We start from the raw sequence: 19,237 nt of genomic DNA on the forward strand, positions 1-19,237 counted from the left end.
GACCATTCGTTGCTATACACAATCTGCTAAAATCATATTACGATTTGGGAAGGATCATTATAAGAAGTGTCATGAGGCAGGGGTTTGGGAATGGAATTGGGTAAGACGGGAATGGAATTGGGTAAGACCACCTAATAATGACGAAGAAAAGAAAGAGATGGAGACTTTGAATGCAGAACTTATACAACGGAATGTAGATGAAAAGTGGCATTGGAAGGGTCATGGTGAGATAGGATTTTCTATGAAAGAAAAGTGAGAATGGACTTGGCTAGAACGGTGGATATGAATGAACAAGCAAACGGATTTACATAGAACAATGTGGCGACGTTAAAGGCGAATCTGTTTGCATGGAGAGCAATTGACGGGAAAATACCAACGCAATGGCAAGGGTATTACTCTTCCAACCACAACTCGCAAAATAAGTAATACAAGGGACGGAACCGTGGATCATATCTTGGTAATGTGCCTGGTAGCAGACGCAGTGCGGACTCAGTTACATATGTGGCTCAAACTCCCTATGGGCAACAGTAATGATTTGGTTATTGATATGCTGCAAAGCAAGCATTGGACAAAAGGCATTGAGGTATTATGGGGTGAATGGATGAGCATTAATTTTTGGTTGTTTGTGCTGAATCATCTGCTGAACTTGCGTGTAATTTGGGGACCTCATAGCACCTCGCTATGGTGTTTATTAACCGCTAAAAGAAAAAAATATATATTATGCAAACAAATGGAAGCAAAAACCATTGCATATTTGCATGCCCATTAGAAGCTTTGTTGGCAACAACATCTAATAAGTTAAATAACAATCACGTTGCGTTATTGTCCAGTTGCACTAGAAGAGACAAGACATTAATAACCATTACATAAAAAATAAAATATTAATAGGGTTTAGCCTTAGGGTTTAAATTTAGGGGTTAGCTTTAGTGTTTAGGGTTTAGAGTTTTTGGTTAGTGTTCGACGAGCCGATTCCAATGCTGCTGGAATGAGCTTAATTGGAGTTCATTTGACATGATTCCTACAGTTCTTAAGTTAAGGATATATATTTTTTATAATATACACATATGGATATTTTAAAAATTGCCTATATAGATATGTACATCTGTTGTTTTTAAATAAAAAGATTCACAACCCGTGAGTATTCACGGGAGATAACCTATTTCTTCATAAATTTTTCAAATTATAATGAATTGTGCAGCTCTCTATCATCTAATTCATGCTATGCATTTTAGGAGAAGACCTACATGTAATCTATAAAGTTTTGCAATGCAAGATGATGTAAGATAGTAGTTTTTTTGGTTATTGGTATCTTGGGTATTTTAATTTATTAACCTTATTTTTCTATAACAGTAAAAGGGGTCTATAGCAAATCAAGTGTTGGAGGGTAGCCAACCAGTTGATATCTCTAAGAACCCGTTTGAGTTGTTCTTACACTTAAGTAAGAATCTATTTTTTTTCAAATTAATTTCATGTATATTTTTAATAATCTAGCAATAGAGCTTTAAATTCTAAGTCGTCCTGATTGTAATTGATAATGTCAGAGGATGAATGCGATAGTGGAGTTAAAGAAGACATCATGAAAACATCATGAAGGTTTAGTTGACAAAAACTTAATTTGTAACGAACATTATGTAGATGTACTATTGGGACGTGCTCAACTGTCTCAAAATATTAGGTGTTGGTGCAGTCATCTGTCGTCTTCGTCTTATGTCGAGTCTCAGTCTCGGTGCGAATCCGATCAAGCATGATGTCATCATATTGAATGATGACATCATAATCAATGACATCATCATAATATGATAATCATCAAAGCAACAAGTAAACGACAAGAATAAGTTGATTTATTTTTGTCCAATTAGATAAGTCAATATGATGGTCCAATGAGAGGCTTTCATTTGAGAAGATAAGGTTCCATTACTGTTTGAGAAGATCTAACCGTTTGAAAGGACCAATCATTTTGAGAGGCTGCCGTTTGAAGTAGACCGTTTGAAAGGTCACCGTTTGAAAGACTTGGTCGTTTGAAGATAACCGTTTGAAAGTGTGTCCGTTTAAAAAGGTTCAAACGATAGGTCATGTACTATAAATAGGTTTCATGTCGATGTCATTTGTAACGATTGATAAAAGTGATACCGAAGTGCTGCCGGTATTTCCTCTCATTGTAAACATTGTTAATTGAATATACAAGAGGATTATAGTGTATTTCAAACTGTTTTCAAGTGCGTTTCTTAGTTTCCGCCTCTGAAACGTACGAGAGCTCTTCCGAACGACTCATTCAGGTTGAAACCGATCCTACATTAGGCTTAACAAATCATACTTTAACGCTTCTACTTTTAAATTATTTTATGTGTTTAGTTGGTGCTTAGCCACCCGCGAAGCTCGTGGGGTCTTAGGCTAGTATTAACTAAAACAAAAATAGAACAATGCGGAAGCTTTGTTCGGTGTGTTCGGTTTTTGAAAGTCGCTTGATCTTCACCCGAAATCTTATGAGCATTTACCTAATGTCAAAACCACGTTAAATGTTAGTTTCGACAATGTTATATTACGTATACGCAAGTTATGTTATCGAACAACGAAAAATGAAACAAAATGCTGAACTATGGGTCTGTCGCACCCCGCGACAGATCGTTACAAAGTTTACGCGGCCTGCGAAGATCGTCGAGTTACGCGACGGTAATCCTGGTTTGGCATCGCGTGACGCGACACCCTGTTTTTGACATACTGTTGCCTGGTTTTATGCTGTTGATGCCCAGCTACGAAAAATACCAAAATACCAACTTAAAACTTGCATAACTTTTACTATACAAGTCCGTTTTACGTAATTTTTTTTCCTACGCGACCGTAATTAAATTATGGACCCGTTTAACAACATTGTTCACATTAAAATCCGGTTTATAAACAGTTGGCCTATAATTTCGCCATTTGTATATTCGACCCGTTTTTCTACAAGTCCTACAACTTGTTTTGTTATCATCACTTGTTTTCAACTTTTTTACCCATTCCCGGGTTTACCAAACATTAGGGTTTCACTCCCCTACCGAGGGTTACTTACGCATTAACGTCATGCTTTGTTTTCAAAGATTCAAGCATGCTCTTTTTAATAATTTGACAAGTATAAATTTTTTAACTTTAGACCCAATACCAAGGGTTCATTTGCAACAAGTTTAGCGTGTCCACTTCATGGCTTACGCATTCAATATATCCTATCATTGAGTGATGATCCATTCACTTCAACATTTCCAATTCGACATTTTTTTGACCTGTTTGGTTGTCTAATGGAAACCACCATTTCAAAGACATACCAAACTTTACTCTAACCAATATTTTGACCGGTTTTGTTGTCTAGTGAGCTTCCTCACTTCAGCGACATAACGAGTTCACATTTTACGCTAATTTTAATTCAACAAGCTAGTATTTAATAACTAAACATAATGTAACGAAACCACGGTCACATACCTTTAGAGCAATCCTTTCAAACGCGTATCGACACTAGCTTGTCCGCTTGGCGTCCCGGTTTCCTTGCCTATAGAGTTCAACCATAGATGTTTAGAACTCTCATATAGCATATAACGCATAATTTTCCACACTAGTCAAATATGCATTTTTAGTCCGGTTTTCAACATTTATCTTCTCTTAGGCATTATATCAAAAACCTAATGAGCATGATTTCATTCAATTAAAATCAAGTTCTTAACTAACTATTTAGTCAAGATTTAAGCATCCCTTCACAAGTTCATGTCAAATTGTCATATCAACAAGTCAGAATTCACTTCATAGAGCTCAAATACACTAGGTTAACAATGATTGTCACACCCCAACCGATGACGGAAACATCGGGGTGAGGCACTGAGCGAAACAGATTGTCCAGGAGAAATCTATAACAACTAAATTTACCAAATATTCATTAAGTCATGTACCATACCACAACATATTCAGCAATCTAATTATTACAGACCAAATCTCAAAGACAGATAAAAATATTGTTTCGACAACTCATGACATAAATAAATTGTTTTTGTTTCTAGACTCTCCTACTCGATTCCACAAGAGCAAGAAAACACCACATCCTAGCAGATAGCATCCTAAACACCTGTCACATATGTTAAAATACGGGTCAATACATAAAATGTAAAGGTGAGCATACAAGTTTGATATAGCATAATAGAGTTCGAAATAGTTTACGCGTAACCAGCATGTAACATGTATAAAGTGAAGGGAAGTAGGTTATCGACAGAGAAATATGCACAGACGTGACGGCGAGTTGTAGAATGCGCAACACATATCCATACTAGGACACGTGAAGTAAAGCCTTTAACTAACCCTATCCACGACAAGTGCTGAGTCCAAACTATAGTACTATCGTTGCTAAGGTGTCAGGCAACAATCACTGTGTTAACATAACATACAAGCATTCATCAAAAACACGTAGCATGCAATGACGGTCAGCGTGTAAATAGTGTTTGTGTTGTGTGATTGATGTGATTTGAATATAGAAAACGTATGTAACACCCAAAAGTGCGTAAAGCAAAAAGGGTTCGAGTATACTCACATAATGTGTTTAATAATAAACACAGCCTTGGATTGAAGGGAGCGCTGAGAGAGATTATCCTGAACAGTTAACGATAGCATAAACGATAAGCGGCGCGTAAAACGGTACAAGTGTCAAAGGATCGGACGGTAATCCGATCGGATGGCAATCCGATCGGATGGCCAGTCGATCGGGTGATAATCCGTTCGGATGGTCATCCGATCGGGTGACCATACGATTGGATTGTTACCTCGTTTGGGATGGATGTGTTTGTGTATGATGGTTTGTCTTTTAAAGTTTTCGTTGTAGCATTTTGAAAACAGAGAAGTATCTCTACCCTTCAGGTCGATCGATCAAACGGCAACTCGATCGAGTGACGATCCGATTGGTGGACACTTAGTGAGAACAAGTTCACAGCAGTTTGTCACTCGATCGGATGACAGTCCGATTGGGTGACAATCCATTTTCTTGTTCATGTATTGAACATGTTAAAAGTTGTTTAAGTGTTGAAGTTCCAAACATCACACAATCGGATGGTCGTGTTGGGATTGAACCCTATCAAAGGAATAGATAATTAAAGCCAAAACTGGATCAGGGCAGTGGGTCCAGAATAAGCAGATGTTATGTATTCAAGTCTCTCCCCTTGAAAGTGGTTTCAACATCTGCTGACCTCCAATCTACTGATCATTACAAAACTGTTGATCTACAACTACTTCCCAAGTCAAAGATTGATGGAAGACTAAAGCTCTGCTGTTCAATCTACTGCTATGGGTCAAGCTCTGCTGGATATGTTAAGTACTGTTGGGTTCACATCAATGGAAGGATGCAGCAGTAGTTTAGTTTATATCATGTAATCTATTGTAATAACAGTTGTTATCATAGCAGTGGTTGGTTGTGTAGATCAGATGTTAGAGTTTGTTAGGAGGTTAGATGTCACTTTCATGGCGACGTCAGCTTAGGTGCTTTAGTGGTTTGTCCGTGCCTATAAATAGAACAGTACCTTGTACTGTTCTATTAGCTCTTCACCATCTTCTTCCTGTACGAACAAATCACTGAGCTCAGACTGAGGGGGGAGTTTGTTGCATATATGCAATTGTAATTGAATCTTGAAATAAATTTAAGCATTTGGTTCATTGTTGAAAATGTGTGTTGAAAGCAATTCTCCTGTTTGATTGTGAAAAGTTTGTTTCCATTTAAATTCCGCTGTACTACTCTTTCATTGTTCATCTTAATTCAAACATAAATCACAATCAATCCAAACTCAGAACCTAACAATTGGTATCAGAGCTCGGACAGTTAAATTTGATTTAACAGTCATTTTGACATAAATAGTTCAGCTCAAAATCGTTGATACTGATAGTTTGTTCGTTTTGTTGAAAAACAGAGTAAGGTTTAATCACCATCAAAGTTGATTAATCAGTACCTGTAAAACAACCAGGATGACGTCACAATCACAAGATGATAAGAATAACATTGGCTCACTTTTTAAACCACCCATGCTTAAATGCAATGAATACAACATCTGGGAGAGAAGGATGGGTCACATCCTTGCTCAACAAAATACTGGATGTTGGAGATCTGTTGTTTTTGGACCACATGTTCCCATGGTGCCAAGTGCTGAGGATACAAAGAAGTTGGTACCTAAACAACCTGAAAACTTATACTGAAACTGATTTCCAAAAGTTCGAACTCGATGCCAAAGCATTTAGCATCATTGCATCTGCATTACCTAATGAAATATATGTTGGGCTGTTACATTGTAACAGTGCCAAAGAGCTATGGGATGCACTGAAGGAACAGTTTGGGGGGACGGAAGAAGTTATTGAAAATAATAGGGAAATTCTGAATCAGCAGTATGAAACCTTTTGTCACATCAAGGGTGAATCATTGACCCAACAGTTTGAGCGATTTAGCTGTCTCATTAGTGAGCAAAGATTGTTAAAGTTACATTTCCTAATGCAACTCAAAATAGCAGGTTTCTTAGATCACTACCTAAAAAGTGGGATACAATTGCTTTTGTGACTAGAAATTCAGCTGAGTTCAAAGATCTGACCCTGACCCAACTTCATGGTAGACTCCTGACCTATGAAAGGGAGTTAAACCAGAAAAAGAAGTTGCAAGAGTCTGGCAAAGTTGCTGATGATTATTCATTTGGCAGCACAGCTCTTTTTGGTCAGGAAGAATCTGATAGCAGTAGTAAGGATCAGAGTTTTGATCATTTTATTGATATAACTGCTGGTGGAAATTTTAACAACTCTGATTCTCACTATGCAAATTATGCTTTCACTGCAAATTATGAAAACCAGATGTCAGATAATTTGTGTTTTAAACTCAATGATTTGCAACACTTTGATCCCACTAACTTAGAAGAAATGGACATTTTGCATCAATTGACTTAGAAGAAATGGACATTTTAAACTCAATCAATTGGCGACGTCAGCTTAGGTGCTTTAGTGGTTTGTCTGTGCCTATAAATAGAACAGTACCCTGTACTGTTCTATTAGCTCTTCACCATCTTCTTCCTATACGAACAAATCACTGAGCTCAGGCTGAGGGGGAGTTTGTTGCATACATGCAATTGTAATTGAATCTTGAAATAAATTTAAGAATTCAGTTCATCTTTGAAAATGTGTGTTGGAAGCAATTCTCCTGTTTGATTGTGAAAAGTTTGTTTCCATTTAAATTCCGCTGCACTACTCTTTCATTGTTCATCTTAATTCAAACATAACTCACAATCAATCCAAACTCAGATACTAACAGGTCGTTCGATTATGTGGCAATCCGATCGGACGGTAATCCGTTCAATGTTTAAAACTCTAAAATATTAGAATAAATGTTTGAGTGTGGGACAAGTGCAAGCCGATCGGACGGCTGTCCGATCGGGTGGCAATACGATCAGATGGCAATCCGATCAGACGGCAATCCGTCTCGGTGGCCAGATCGTCTTGTCGCTTATTTTGTTTTGAAAGTTTGTAGTTTAATCGAGACGATGTGATACGTGTTAAACAATAGAAACCTCGTCCTGACTCGAGTGAACCGATCGGACAGGAATCACCCTAGTCTGACCAGTTGACTCTTCGGGACGGAGTTCCATGTTTAACCCGAAATCAGTAGTCTCCTGGATAGAATTTAGATCTTGAACTGATACATCACTAAGAAAGAGTAGAAGATCAGAACGAGCTCCGAATTCTATCGGTTCTGAGTGCATTGAGTGTAAAAGAGTTGAAAGAAAGTTAGAAACCATCTTTCCATCCTTTTCACCGTGAATATGTTCCTGTGCAATATCTTTGTTTATTCATGTGGAAATCATTCAGATCTAAGTCGTTCTCGGTGGATTGAAGCCAAAACATGAAGTTCATAAGAACACCATGATGACATCACCCTAGAACACCTTAAATCTAGTGATTTCACGGTTAAAAGTTAAGATTCAAAAGATAGAAAGGTGAAGGAGTGCATGTAGATCAAGAAAGTACAAGATTTAGGTTGAAAACTTACAAGAATCGCGAGAAATCGGAAGAAATGGAGGCTGGAGTGAGCTGGTCGAGTGAGAGGCTGTCACATAGGGTTTCCAAAAAAGGAAAGTGGGGGAAAGTGGTTGGTCGATCGGGTGGCAGCCCGATCGGGTGGCTTCTCGATCGAGTGGCAACTTGATCGGGTGTCAACTCGATCGGTTGGCCACTCGATTTGAGTGTTCGGCACGACGAGTTTTGTGGTTTCGATTCGCGTGTTGAGCGTTGCGATGCGATAGAGTTTCTCATTAATCTCAATTACTATATCTAACATACAATCTCAGTTAATTAGGATGATTCTATCTTGCGTTTAGCGTTTGCGATTCGATTGCTATTGAGTTTCAATTGTGTTTCGATTAATCAACACATTATAACATAAATAAACATGCACAAGTAACACATATATAGAAAACACACATAAAACAATATCCAGAACGCATAATTCGGGTTACGGGTGCGATTGCGATAAGTGATAAACATGCGATAAATAGCGAATAAACCCTCGATTATTTACAAGTACACCACATAATACAACTAATGCGATAAAATAAATAGACTATCTACAAGTCAAAAAAGTCAAAACAGGAATTGAGCAAGGAGTGACAGGTCGCAATTAGCAATCTTTTCTTCCTTTGACTTCAATCTTGACTTTGACTTTGACTTTTGAAACACGGGGTGTTACAATGATAATCCTAGTGTTTAATATAATTCCACAAAACCCACTTGTCACATGAGTGTATAATCATGAATTCACAATTATGAACATCAATTTACAAGTAAATGACTGGGGTTTATTGCTAGACATAATTTCATTCCTAATTTCATCCAAACAATGATCATGCAAGCTCATATTCGAATCTCATGAGTTCATCTAAAATTTAAGATGGAACCAAATAGTGAAATTTTGCATACCTTATGATCCCTTCACTGAGGTGATCACTAATCTATGTTCGGATTTTGATTTGGACTCGATTTGCCCCTTCAATTTGGTGAATTTTTGTGTTTTAGGGTTGAAGCTTGAGAGCTCCCTTTTGGTCTAGTTGAAATCGCAGGACACACACCACGTATGTGTGTGTGTTTTGTGTTTAATATTTGATTTAATTAAAACTTTAATTCATTTGGCCATGTTTAGTCCCTCCACTTTACACAAGTTATTTAAGGGGTATATTAACCATATTTGTTCTATTATGTCAAGGCACTAGCTAACTAGGTTATTTATTCCTAGTTATTTTATCTTGACTAATACCTATATTTATTTTTCAACAGGATAAGTATATTTTCGGGGTTTAACAATTCCACCCCCTTAAAAGGGGTTTCGTCCTCGAAACCGGAATACATACCAAATAATGTAGGGTAGAGACGTCTCATCTCCTCTTCGGAATCCCAAGTGATACCCGAACCTTTTCTATGCTCCCATTTGACCTTCATTTGGTCGATTTTCTTGTTTCTTATACTTTTCACCTTGCGGTCTAGAATTGCAATCGGTTTCACCGCATAGTTAAGTCTGTTATCCACTTCAATGTTGTCGTAGTGGACATGAGCCGTTTCGTCGGCTAGACATTTTCGAAGGTGTGATACATGGAATGTGCTATGTATCCCACTAAGTTCCTCCGGTAGTTCAAGTCTGTACGCTACCTTACCAACCCGTTCAATGATTTTAAATGGCCCAATAAATCTCGGGCTCAACTTTCCTCTTTTCCTAAATCGGATAATCCCCTTCCATGGAGATACCTTTAGCATAACCTTGTCGCCGACCTGAAACTCGATCGGTCTTCTTCTTTTGTCTGCATACGACTTCTGTCTATCTTGAGCCGCTTTCAAATGTGCCTGAACCATGTCAATTTTCTCGTTAGTGGTCGAACTATGTCTATATGTGCTAGTTCACGAGGACCTACCTCATCCCAACACACCGGGGTCCGACATTTTCTACCGTAAAGCATCTCGTACGGAGCTCTACCGATGCTAGCGTGGTAGCTGTTATTATAAGAAAATTCGACCAATGGTAGATAAACATCCCAACTTCTTCTGAAGTCGATAATACACGCCTGTAGCATGTCTTCCAATGTTTGTATTGTTCTTTCACTTTGTCCATCCGTTTGAGGATGGTACGCGGTGCTAATGAACAACTTAGTTCCTATTTGCTATTGGAAATCGCGCCAAAAGTTTGAAGTGAACCGGGTATCCCTATCGGACACGATGGATACCGGTACTCCGTGGCGTGCCACTATCTCGTTAGTGTACACCTCCGACATCTTTTCTGACGTATAAGTCTCATGTATCGGTGTAAAGTGAGCACTTTTTGTCAGTCTGTCTACAACCACCCATATAGCATCAAATCCGCGGTTCGTCTTTGGTAGTTTGGTCAATAGGTCCATTATGATATGTTCCCATTTTCAAACCGGAATTTCCAACGGTTGAAGTTTACCGTATGGTTTCTGGTGCTCAGCTTTGACTTGTAAACATGTCAAACATTTCTCCACGTACTTTACCACATCTCTTTTCATTCCGGGCCACCAATAATTCTGTTTCAAGTCATTGTACATCTTGGTCTCTCCCGGATGAATAGAATAACGGGATTTATGAGCTTCGTCGAGTAAAAGCTTTTTAACTCCACACGAGTTAGGAACCCATGTTCTACCGAAGCGCGTTTTCAACCCGTTGTTACCATCTACTAAATCCTTCAACTGGCCGACTATTCTTTCTTTCTTCCAATTTTCCACTTTCACTGCTTCAACTTGTGCTTCTCGGATTCGTTCAAGTAAACCCAAGGTCACAATGAGCTGCATTGATCGTACTCGTATCGGGGCATAGTCTGCCTTTCAGCTTAACGCATCTGCCACTACATTGGCTTTCCCGGGATGGTAATGTATCTCACAATCGAAATCTTTGACTGTTTCCAACCATTGCCTCTGCCTCATGTTTAATTCATTCTGATCGAAGAAATATTTCAAACTTTTATGGTCGGTAAAGATAGTGCATTTTACCACATACATATAATGCCTCCATATTTTTAAGGCAAATACCACCGCCGCTAACTAGAAGTCGTGAGTCGGGTACTTCTTTTCATGAATCTTCAGTTGCCTCGAGGCATAAGCTATAACCTTGCCTCGTTGCATCAAAACACATCCGAGCCCCGAATGTGACGCATCCGAGTAAACCACCATATCATCAACTCCATCCGGCAACGTTAGTACCGGAGTGTGGGTTAAATTTTCCTTGAGCGTTTGGAACGCTTTCTCTTGTTCTACGCCCCATACGAATCTTTCCTCCTTGCGAGTCAATTTGATTAACGGTGCGGCAATCTTGGAGAAATCTTGTATAAATCTCCTATAATATCCCGCAAGCCCTAAGAAGCTTCGGAATTCTGAAGGATTCTTCGGAGGGTTCCATTTTGACACAACTTCTATTTTCGACGGATCTACTAGTACTCCGTCAGCGCTAATGATATGCCCAAGAAACTGCACCTCTCATAACCAGAAAGCGCACTTTGAGAACTTTGCATATAGCTTTTCTCGTCTGAGTGTCTCTAACACTTCTTGCAAGGGATGCGCGTGTTCAGCTTCGTTTTTTGAATATACTAAAATGTCGTCGATAAACACGATTACCGACTTATCCAACATAGGCTTGCAAACCCGGTTCATGAGGTCCATGAAAGCCGCGGGTACATTTGTCAATCCGAAAGACATCACGAGGAACTCGTAATGTCCGTACCGCGTGCGGAAGGCCGTCTACGGTACATCTTCTTTCTTGACCTTTAACTGATGATACCCCGATCTAAGGTCAATTTTGGAAAACCAACTCGCGCCTTGTAGTTGGTCAAATAGATCGTCAATTCTCGGAAGCGGGTATCGGTTCTTTACCATGAGTTTGTTTAACTCCCAGTAATCGATGCACATTCGCATGCTCCCGTCTTTCTTTTTCACGAACAGCATCGGTGCGCCCCAAGGAGACACACTCGGCTTTATGAATCCTTTGTCGAGCAAGTCTTGAATTTGAGACATCAACTCTTGTAGCTCCGATGGCGCGAGTCGATACGGCGCCTTAGCTACGGGTTTTGCACCCGGAACCAATTCGATTCCGAACTCTACTTCCCGTTCTGGCAGTATTTCCGGTAAGTCTTCCGAAAACACATCTTCGTAATCATGTACCACCAGTACGTCTCTTATTTTCGGGGACTCTTTCTCCGATACGCTTGCGTATATCATATATGCTTTGCATCCGTGTTTTATAAGCCTGCGAGCTTCTAGGATTGAACACACCACGGGGTTACCCCCTTTTTCGCCGTATATGGTAACGTGCTTTCCGCTCAGAGACGTCAGTTCTATCTCCTTACGGAACATGCAAAGTTCGCATGGTATCGGGATAACCAATCCATCCCCACGATCACTTGGAATTCTCCCATCGACATCGGGATCAAGTCTATTGAGTACTCTTCATCATCGATACTCAATTTGCAATTTTGACATACATCACAAACAATAAAACTCTTGTTATTACCTATCTCTACTTCTAAAGGCATAGGTAACTTTGTTAGAACAAATGAAGGATGTCGAATAAATCCATATGAAATAAAGGATTTAGTCACACCCATATCAAATAATACACGTGCAGGAATCGAGTTTACTGCAAATATACCTGAGACCACATGGGGTTCCACCTTTGCTTCTGCTGCGGTTAGGTGGAAAGATCTAGCCTTTCCTTTCGGAGCTTCAACTTTCGTTTCTTGCCCATCTTTCTTTCCCACTAGCTCCGGGCATTCAGACTTTTTGTGACCCGGTCGATAACACTTATAGCAAACTGTCACTCTATCCGGGCATGTTGGAACTGTATGCCCGTTTCCCGACATATGGGGCAAGGTTTATCCTTGAACCGACACTCGCCCTTATGACCTTTCCCACAAATTTTGCAACTTGGCAACCCTGTTTTCGCATCCGGCTTCTTTGCCGATTCAGTCGTTCGTGCCTTCTTTGTAGGGCTTGGGTTAACATCTTGCGCCCTTTTTTCGCCCCGCTCTATTTGCTTTTTCAATTCAATTTCTCGTTCCCGAGCAACGTTTATAATCTCGGTAAGGGTCTCATACTTTGAAGGAGTCATGAACTCCCAATACCCGGCGCTCAACAAGTTGTAGTAGTAGTATACCTTATGTTCCTCATTTGTCACAAGTTCATCACAAAACTTCATTTTATCCATGAAGATTCCCGTGATTTTGTCAATGGTCTCGCCCTTGTGTCTAAGTTGCATGAATTCTTCTTTGATTCGGTTAATGACCGCCTTGGGACTGTGATGTTTAAGGAACGGCGCCTTAAAATTGTCCCATGTCATAGCCTTAGCCGCTTCACTTCCAATCTCCTTCTTCTTGTTATCCCAGCAGTCATTCGCTTGACCTCTTAATTGACCCATACCATAGGCTACGAAGACATTTGCATCACAGTGGGTCCTTTTAAACACTCCCTCGATGTCGCTTAGCCATCATTGGCATACTATCGGATCAACCTCCCCATTATAAACTGGCGGTTTGCATGCCATGAACTCTTTGTATGAACAAGCCTTCCATTCTCCGGACTTTCCCTTCACTTGGTTGACATTATCTTCCAACCTTTGGATCCGTTCTTCAACTAGTGAAAGCACCGTACTTTGGATCCTGTCTATGAAACCAGATAGACTGTTCTCGATTGCCTTTCCAACCTCTTCGGCAATCACCTCTTTCATTTGTCCGGTGACTGTCGGCACTGTATCATGATTATTTCCACTACTTGACATCTTGAATCTGAAACATTTACATCGATTGTTAAACATTTCATTTCATTTTCATTTGCATATTTCACTTAGGTTTAGCCAAGTTCGTGACTTGCTTCAACCATTTGTGTTTAATGCACTTTCCGGGTTTGAGTGTGTTAACACACCCTTCCCATGCATATCAAATCATAATTCCTTTTTCCAGTGTTTAGTTAAAGTTAACATAAAATAATTAATTCTTACCGGATGCTTGATCAAGCTTGAACCGAACACACTTTACCCACAACCTTGGGCTCTGATTACCAACTTGTAAGACCCTTCTTAAATAACACGATTTATAACTTTTACCATGCAAATGTGACAAAAATGCGAGCTTTTTAAAGCAAAACTTTGTTGAGTTACGATCATACATGATCAAAGTATTCGAGTCATCATCCTACTAGTTTAGAACTTTCCAAAAAGAAATTTCAAGAGTTTACATATTAACTAAAACAAAAATAGATCAATGCGGAAGCTTTGTTCGGTGTGTTCGGTTCTTGAAAGTCGCTTGATCTTCACCCGAAATCTTGTGAGCATTTACCTAATGCCAAAACCACGTTAAATGTTAGTTTTGACAATGTTATATTACGTATAAGCAAGTTCTGTTATCGAACAACGAAAAATGAAACAAAATGCTGAACTATGGGTTTGTCGCGCCCCGCGACAGATCGTTACAAAGTTTACGCAGCCCGAGACGATCATCACGTTACGCGACGGTAATCCTGGTTTGGCGTCCGTTTTTTGACAGACTGTTGCCTGGTTTTATGCTGCTGATGCCCAGCTACGAAAAATACCAAAATACCAACTTAAAACTTGCATAACTTTTACTATACAAGTCCGTTTTACGTAATTCTTTTTCCTACGCGACCGTAATTAAATTACGGACCCGTTTAACAACATTGTTCACATTAAAATCCGGTTTATAAACAGTTGTCCTATAATTTCACCATTTGTTTGTTCGACTTGTTTTTTCTACAAGTCCTACATCTTGTTTTGTTATCATCACCTTTTTTAAACTATTTTACCCATTCCCGGGTTTACTAAACATTAGCGTTTCGCTCCCCTACCAAGGGTTACTTACGCATTAACGTCATGCTTTGTTTTCAAAGATTCAAGCATGCCCTTTTTAACAATTTGACATGTATAAATTTTTGAACTTTAGACCCAATACCAAGGGTTCATTTGCAATATGTTTAGCGTGTCCGCTTCACGGCTTACGCATTCAATATATCAGTACTGGTGTGTAATAGATGCATACTATAAGAAAAGAGTAAAAGTCGCAATGCTCGACGTTTTTGATCAACCTGTGTGTTGTGTGATTGGTTGTATTACATATTATTCTGTGATATTAATATGTGGTAAATGTTTAAAATTCAGATGGACAATGAAGTGAATCAAGAAAACCAGAACGTTAATATCCAGAATGACAATAACCCAAATAATGAGAATCCAAACAACAATAACAATGGAAACCAAGTGGATAATAGTGCTATCCAACAAATAGTGGCACAATGAATAATAGATGCAATGCCATTTATTATCCAAACTATTAAAGAAACTGATAATAAAAGTAAACATAGCAGTAAGCGACCAACTGAACCTGAACACAACGTAAACAATGAACCCATACTTCAAGCGCCCATTCCCAAAAGAAGAAGAACCATATCTCATGGTTGTTCTTACAAAGAATTCTGGTCCTGCAAACCAATAGAATTCGCGGGCAATGAAGAACCCATTGCAACTCTACGCTGGATAGAAAAGACTGAGGTTGTTTTAAAAATAAGCAAGTGCGCTGAAGAAGATAAGATAATGTTTGCCTCAAATCTGTTTAAGAACTCAGCCTTAGAATGGTGGAACACTATCCTTCATTCGAGAGGAAGTGATAAGGTGTACAACATAGAATGGGAGGAATTTAAAAATATGGTATAAAGGAAATTCTGCCCTCCTAATGAAAAGGAACAGATAGCGAATACGTTTCTGAACCTTAGGATGACCGGGATAGATAGTAAGGGTTATACTACCACATTATTTGAATATGCTAGAATAGTACCAACCCTTGCATCACCTGAGCCAGTATTAATCTCCCATTACATCTGGGGATTAATTGGAGAAATTAGACATGTAGTCAAGGCAGCTAGACCCCAAACTATAGAAGAAGCTATAGAACTAGCAAATACCTTGACAGATGAGTTAATCCGTACTAGAGAAAAAGAGGAGATGAGAAACCTAACCCAAAAGCTTACTCAGGAATTTCGCTATGGTAATTCCAACCGTGGTAGGAATATAGGTTCTACCTCTACACCATACTGCAAGGCCTGTAAAAAGAAGCATTCTGGAAGATGCTCCACTTACTGCAATTTCTGCAAAGTACCAGGACACAAGGAAGAAACCTGCATGAGGAAACCTACTAATGGACTGTGCTTCAATTGTGGAGAAAAAGGCCATATCAAGCCAAACTGTCCGAAATTGGCTCCAGCTGAAAACAACAAGAACACTAAAAATGCTAGAGCATTTGTTCTGACTGCAGATGAAGCCAAAATGATTCCGGACGTGATAGCCGGTACGTTTTTAGTTAATGATGTTTTTGCTAAAGTATTATTTGACTCTGGTGCAAACCAAAGTTTTATTAATACTTCGTTTTGCAAACTTTTAAATCAATCATTAACTAAACTCCCACAAGAATGTCTAGTAGAGATAGCAAATGGAGAAACCGTTAAGATTTCTGAAATATTGCAGGGGGCAAGAATAGAAATTTTAAATCAAAAATTTATTGCAAACCTTTACCCAATGAATTTGGCAGGATTTGATATTGTATTAGGAATGGACTGGTTAATAGCCAATAAAGCCAGTATTTTATGTGATCAAAAGTCAATTCAAGTAAATTCACCAAGAGGTGAAAAGATCACAATTAAAGGAGATAAGCCATCTAGGTCCACAAAATTCATCTCTGTGATGAAACCTGCAAGTTATATAAGAAAAGGATCTATAGTGTATTTGATTTCTATAATCACTAACCCTAAAGAAAAAGGGCTAAAAGACATTCCAGTAGTGTCTCAGTTTTCAGATGTATTCCCAGAAGAATTACCAGGACTACCGCCAGACAGAGAAGTTGAATTCAGAATCTATCTGCTACCAGGGATAGCACCGATTGCCAAAGCACCTTACCATTTGGCACCCATCAAAATGCAGGAACTGAAGAAACAGTTAGACGAATTGTTAGAGAAAGGATTCATACAGCCAAGCTCATCGCCACGGGGAGCACCGATACTGTTTGTCAAAAAGAAGGACGGATCAATGCGTATGTGCATTGACTACCGTGAATTGAACAAGGTCACGATTAAGAATCGATACCCATTACCAAGGATCGATGATCTGTTCGATCAACTGCAAGGAGCTCGATTTTTCTCTAAAATCGATTTAAGCTCAGGATATCATCAATTAAAGGTACAGGAAGAGGACATTCCTAAAACCGCATTTAGAACAAGGTATGGTCATTATGAATTTATTGTCATGCCATTTGGTTTAACCAATACCCCAGCTGCATTTATGGACTTGATGAACCGAATATGTAAGCCATATTTGGATAAATTCATAATTGTTTTTATTGATGATATTCTCATTTATTATAAAAGTAAAGAGGATCTTGCAAAGCATTTGCACGCACTTCTATGTCTATTAAGAAAGGAAAAGCTTTATGCTAAATTTTCAAAGTGCGAGTTTTGGTTAGAGCAGGTACAATTTCTTGGACATCTAGTCAATCATGAAGGAATTCATGTGGATCCAACAAAAATCGAGGTGATTACCAAATGGAAAACCCCGGAGTCACCAACCGAGGTTAGAAGTTTCTTAGGATTGGCCAGTTATTATAGAAGATTTATTCGAGACTTTTCTAGAATAGCCATTCCCTTAATTAAGTTAACCTGTAAATCCATTAAGTTTGAATGGGGACCAAAACAGGAAGAAGCCTTTAGAATTGATGCGTGTCAGTGTATATATGTTTTTAGATATATATTTAAGCCCCTTTTTACACTTTTAGCCAAGTTTTAAATTTATAAAACACGATATTCACTAACACTAAACACACATATGGGCAAGTGCACCCATCGTGGACGTAGTATAGTGTTGGTAAGATACCGAGGTCGTCCAAGGACACAAGAGCTTTTAATACCGGTTTATCCTCAACGTCTAATCAAATCAAAAAGGTTAGAAAAATGTTTTAAACTAAGAAAGATAAAAACTAACTAAATGCTGAAAATAAAAATAAAATAAAAACAGATAGACAAGATGAATCACTTGGATCCGACACGTGTATTAGTATAACCTTAGATTATTTTCGTACTTTTGCACTTGTTTAAGAGATTATCTTAGTTATTGTAGTAGGCCCCTCTTTTGAAGGCGACGTTACCCTCAACCCAGTAGTTTGAGTCAGCAAGGATACAATCCTAAAGGGTTGGATTATTGAAAGATAATGAATTAAGTTATTAATGCAAATTGTGGTAGGCCCCGCTTTTGGCGGTGACGTTACCCTCGGCTAAGTAGTCTGAGTCAGCAGGGATACAGTCCTAAATAGCCGGGTTATAGTGTCACACCCCCAAAATCCACACGCGGAACACCACCGCTTGGAGGCGTGACTGACCAGGATCCAGCCACCAATTATACTGAATAATTAAGTTGATAATCAAAGTAATACTCACTAACCATGAGATTAGCAAATATCAAGTTCAGAGTTTAAAACTTAAATAGCGGAAGTAGAAGTATAATAGTTTAACAAAGTTCATAGTCCATGATAATTAAACCCAACACACGGGTTTTTGACAAACACTACACATTCCCAAGCAGCCGCTCCTCAGTCACTGGTTACCTGCAAAGCATGCAGTAAGGGGTCAACAATAATGCTGAGTGAGTTCACTAGTTGTCCAGTTTTAATTACCAAAAACTTGTTTCACCAGTTAATTTATCCGTTTATACATGCCATGGGGAGCTACCCCAAAAGTTAGCGACTAAACTGTTTTTCCAATACCGAACACTAGGTAACCGTTTGCGTTTCCGCAGGATGCCCCGATGTCAAAGTTCTATCATCATTGACGGATGCCTGAGTACATTAGTTCACGACCGATCCCATACCATTGCACGGTGTGAGGTTGGTAAAACCTAAATAGCGCTATCAACTAATAACCCGTTCGCCTGGCCCCGGCGACTAATCGGTATTATGTAGTAGGGACTTGAGTGATAGAGTTGCGTTTAGTGCCGTTTGGTTGCATTTCGTATAAACAGTAATTAACTAAAAGGTTTCCCAATGACAAGGGAAGGAAAAGTAAGTTTGTTCCCAGTAACTAGGGAAGGAATGTAAATAGTATCCCCTTTACAAGGGGATAGGGTTGTTTTAGTCTCGTGTCCCCAAACCACCGGGACGCATGCTTTTAAGTTG

At 39.0% G+C, this 19,237-nt stretch overlaps 1 protein-coding gene across 1 annotated transcript; it reads right to left on the reverse strand.

Annotated features, from left to right (window-relative positions):
* Positions 1–9,245: 9,245 nt before the first annotated feature.
* On the reverse strand, positions 9,246–10,820 carry LOC110906739. Its single transcript, XM_022151831.1, has 4 exons — positions 10,519–10,820; positions 9,930–10,008; positions 9,375–9,861; positions 9,246–9,280 (listed from the first exon to the last, which is right to left on the reverse strand). Exons 1-4 carry the CDS (start codon positions 10,818–10,820, stop codon positions 9,246–9,248), a joined length of 903 nt encoding a protein of 300 aa, XP_022007523.1.
* Between the last annotated feature and the right edge of the window lie 8,417 nt (positions 10,821–19,237).

The sequence above is a fragment of the Helianthus annuus genome, chromosome 14, assembly GCF_002127325.2.
Source record: "Helianthus annuus cultivar XRQ/B chromosome 14, HanXRQr2.0-SUNRISE, whole genome shotgun sequence".
Lineage (NCBI taxonomy): Eukaryota > Viridiplantae > Streptophyta > Magnoliopsida > Asterales > Asteraceae > Helianthus > Helianthus annuus.

Excerpts from the sequence above, each read along its gene's own strand:
- LOC110906739 (XM_022151831.1), bottom strand. The coding sequence starts at position 10,820 with ATGCAGCTCATTGTGACCTTGGGTTTACTTGAACGAATCCGAGAAGCA. Across the intron at positions 10,009-10,518 it reads ATGAAAAGAGATGTGGTAAA|CTACCACGCTAGCATCGGTA; the intron begins GTACGTGGAGAA and ends TTATAATAACAG. Across the intron at positions 9,281-9,374 it reads TCTCTACCCTACATTATTTG|GTATTAGTCAAGATAAAATA; the intron begins GTATGTATTCCG and ends AAATAAATATAG.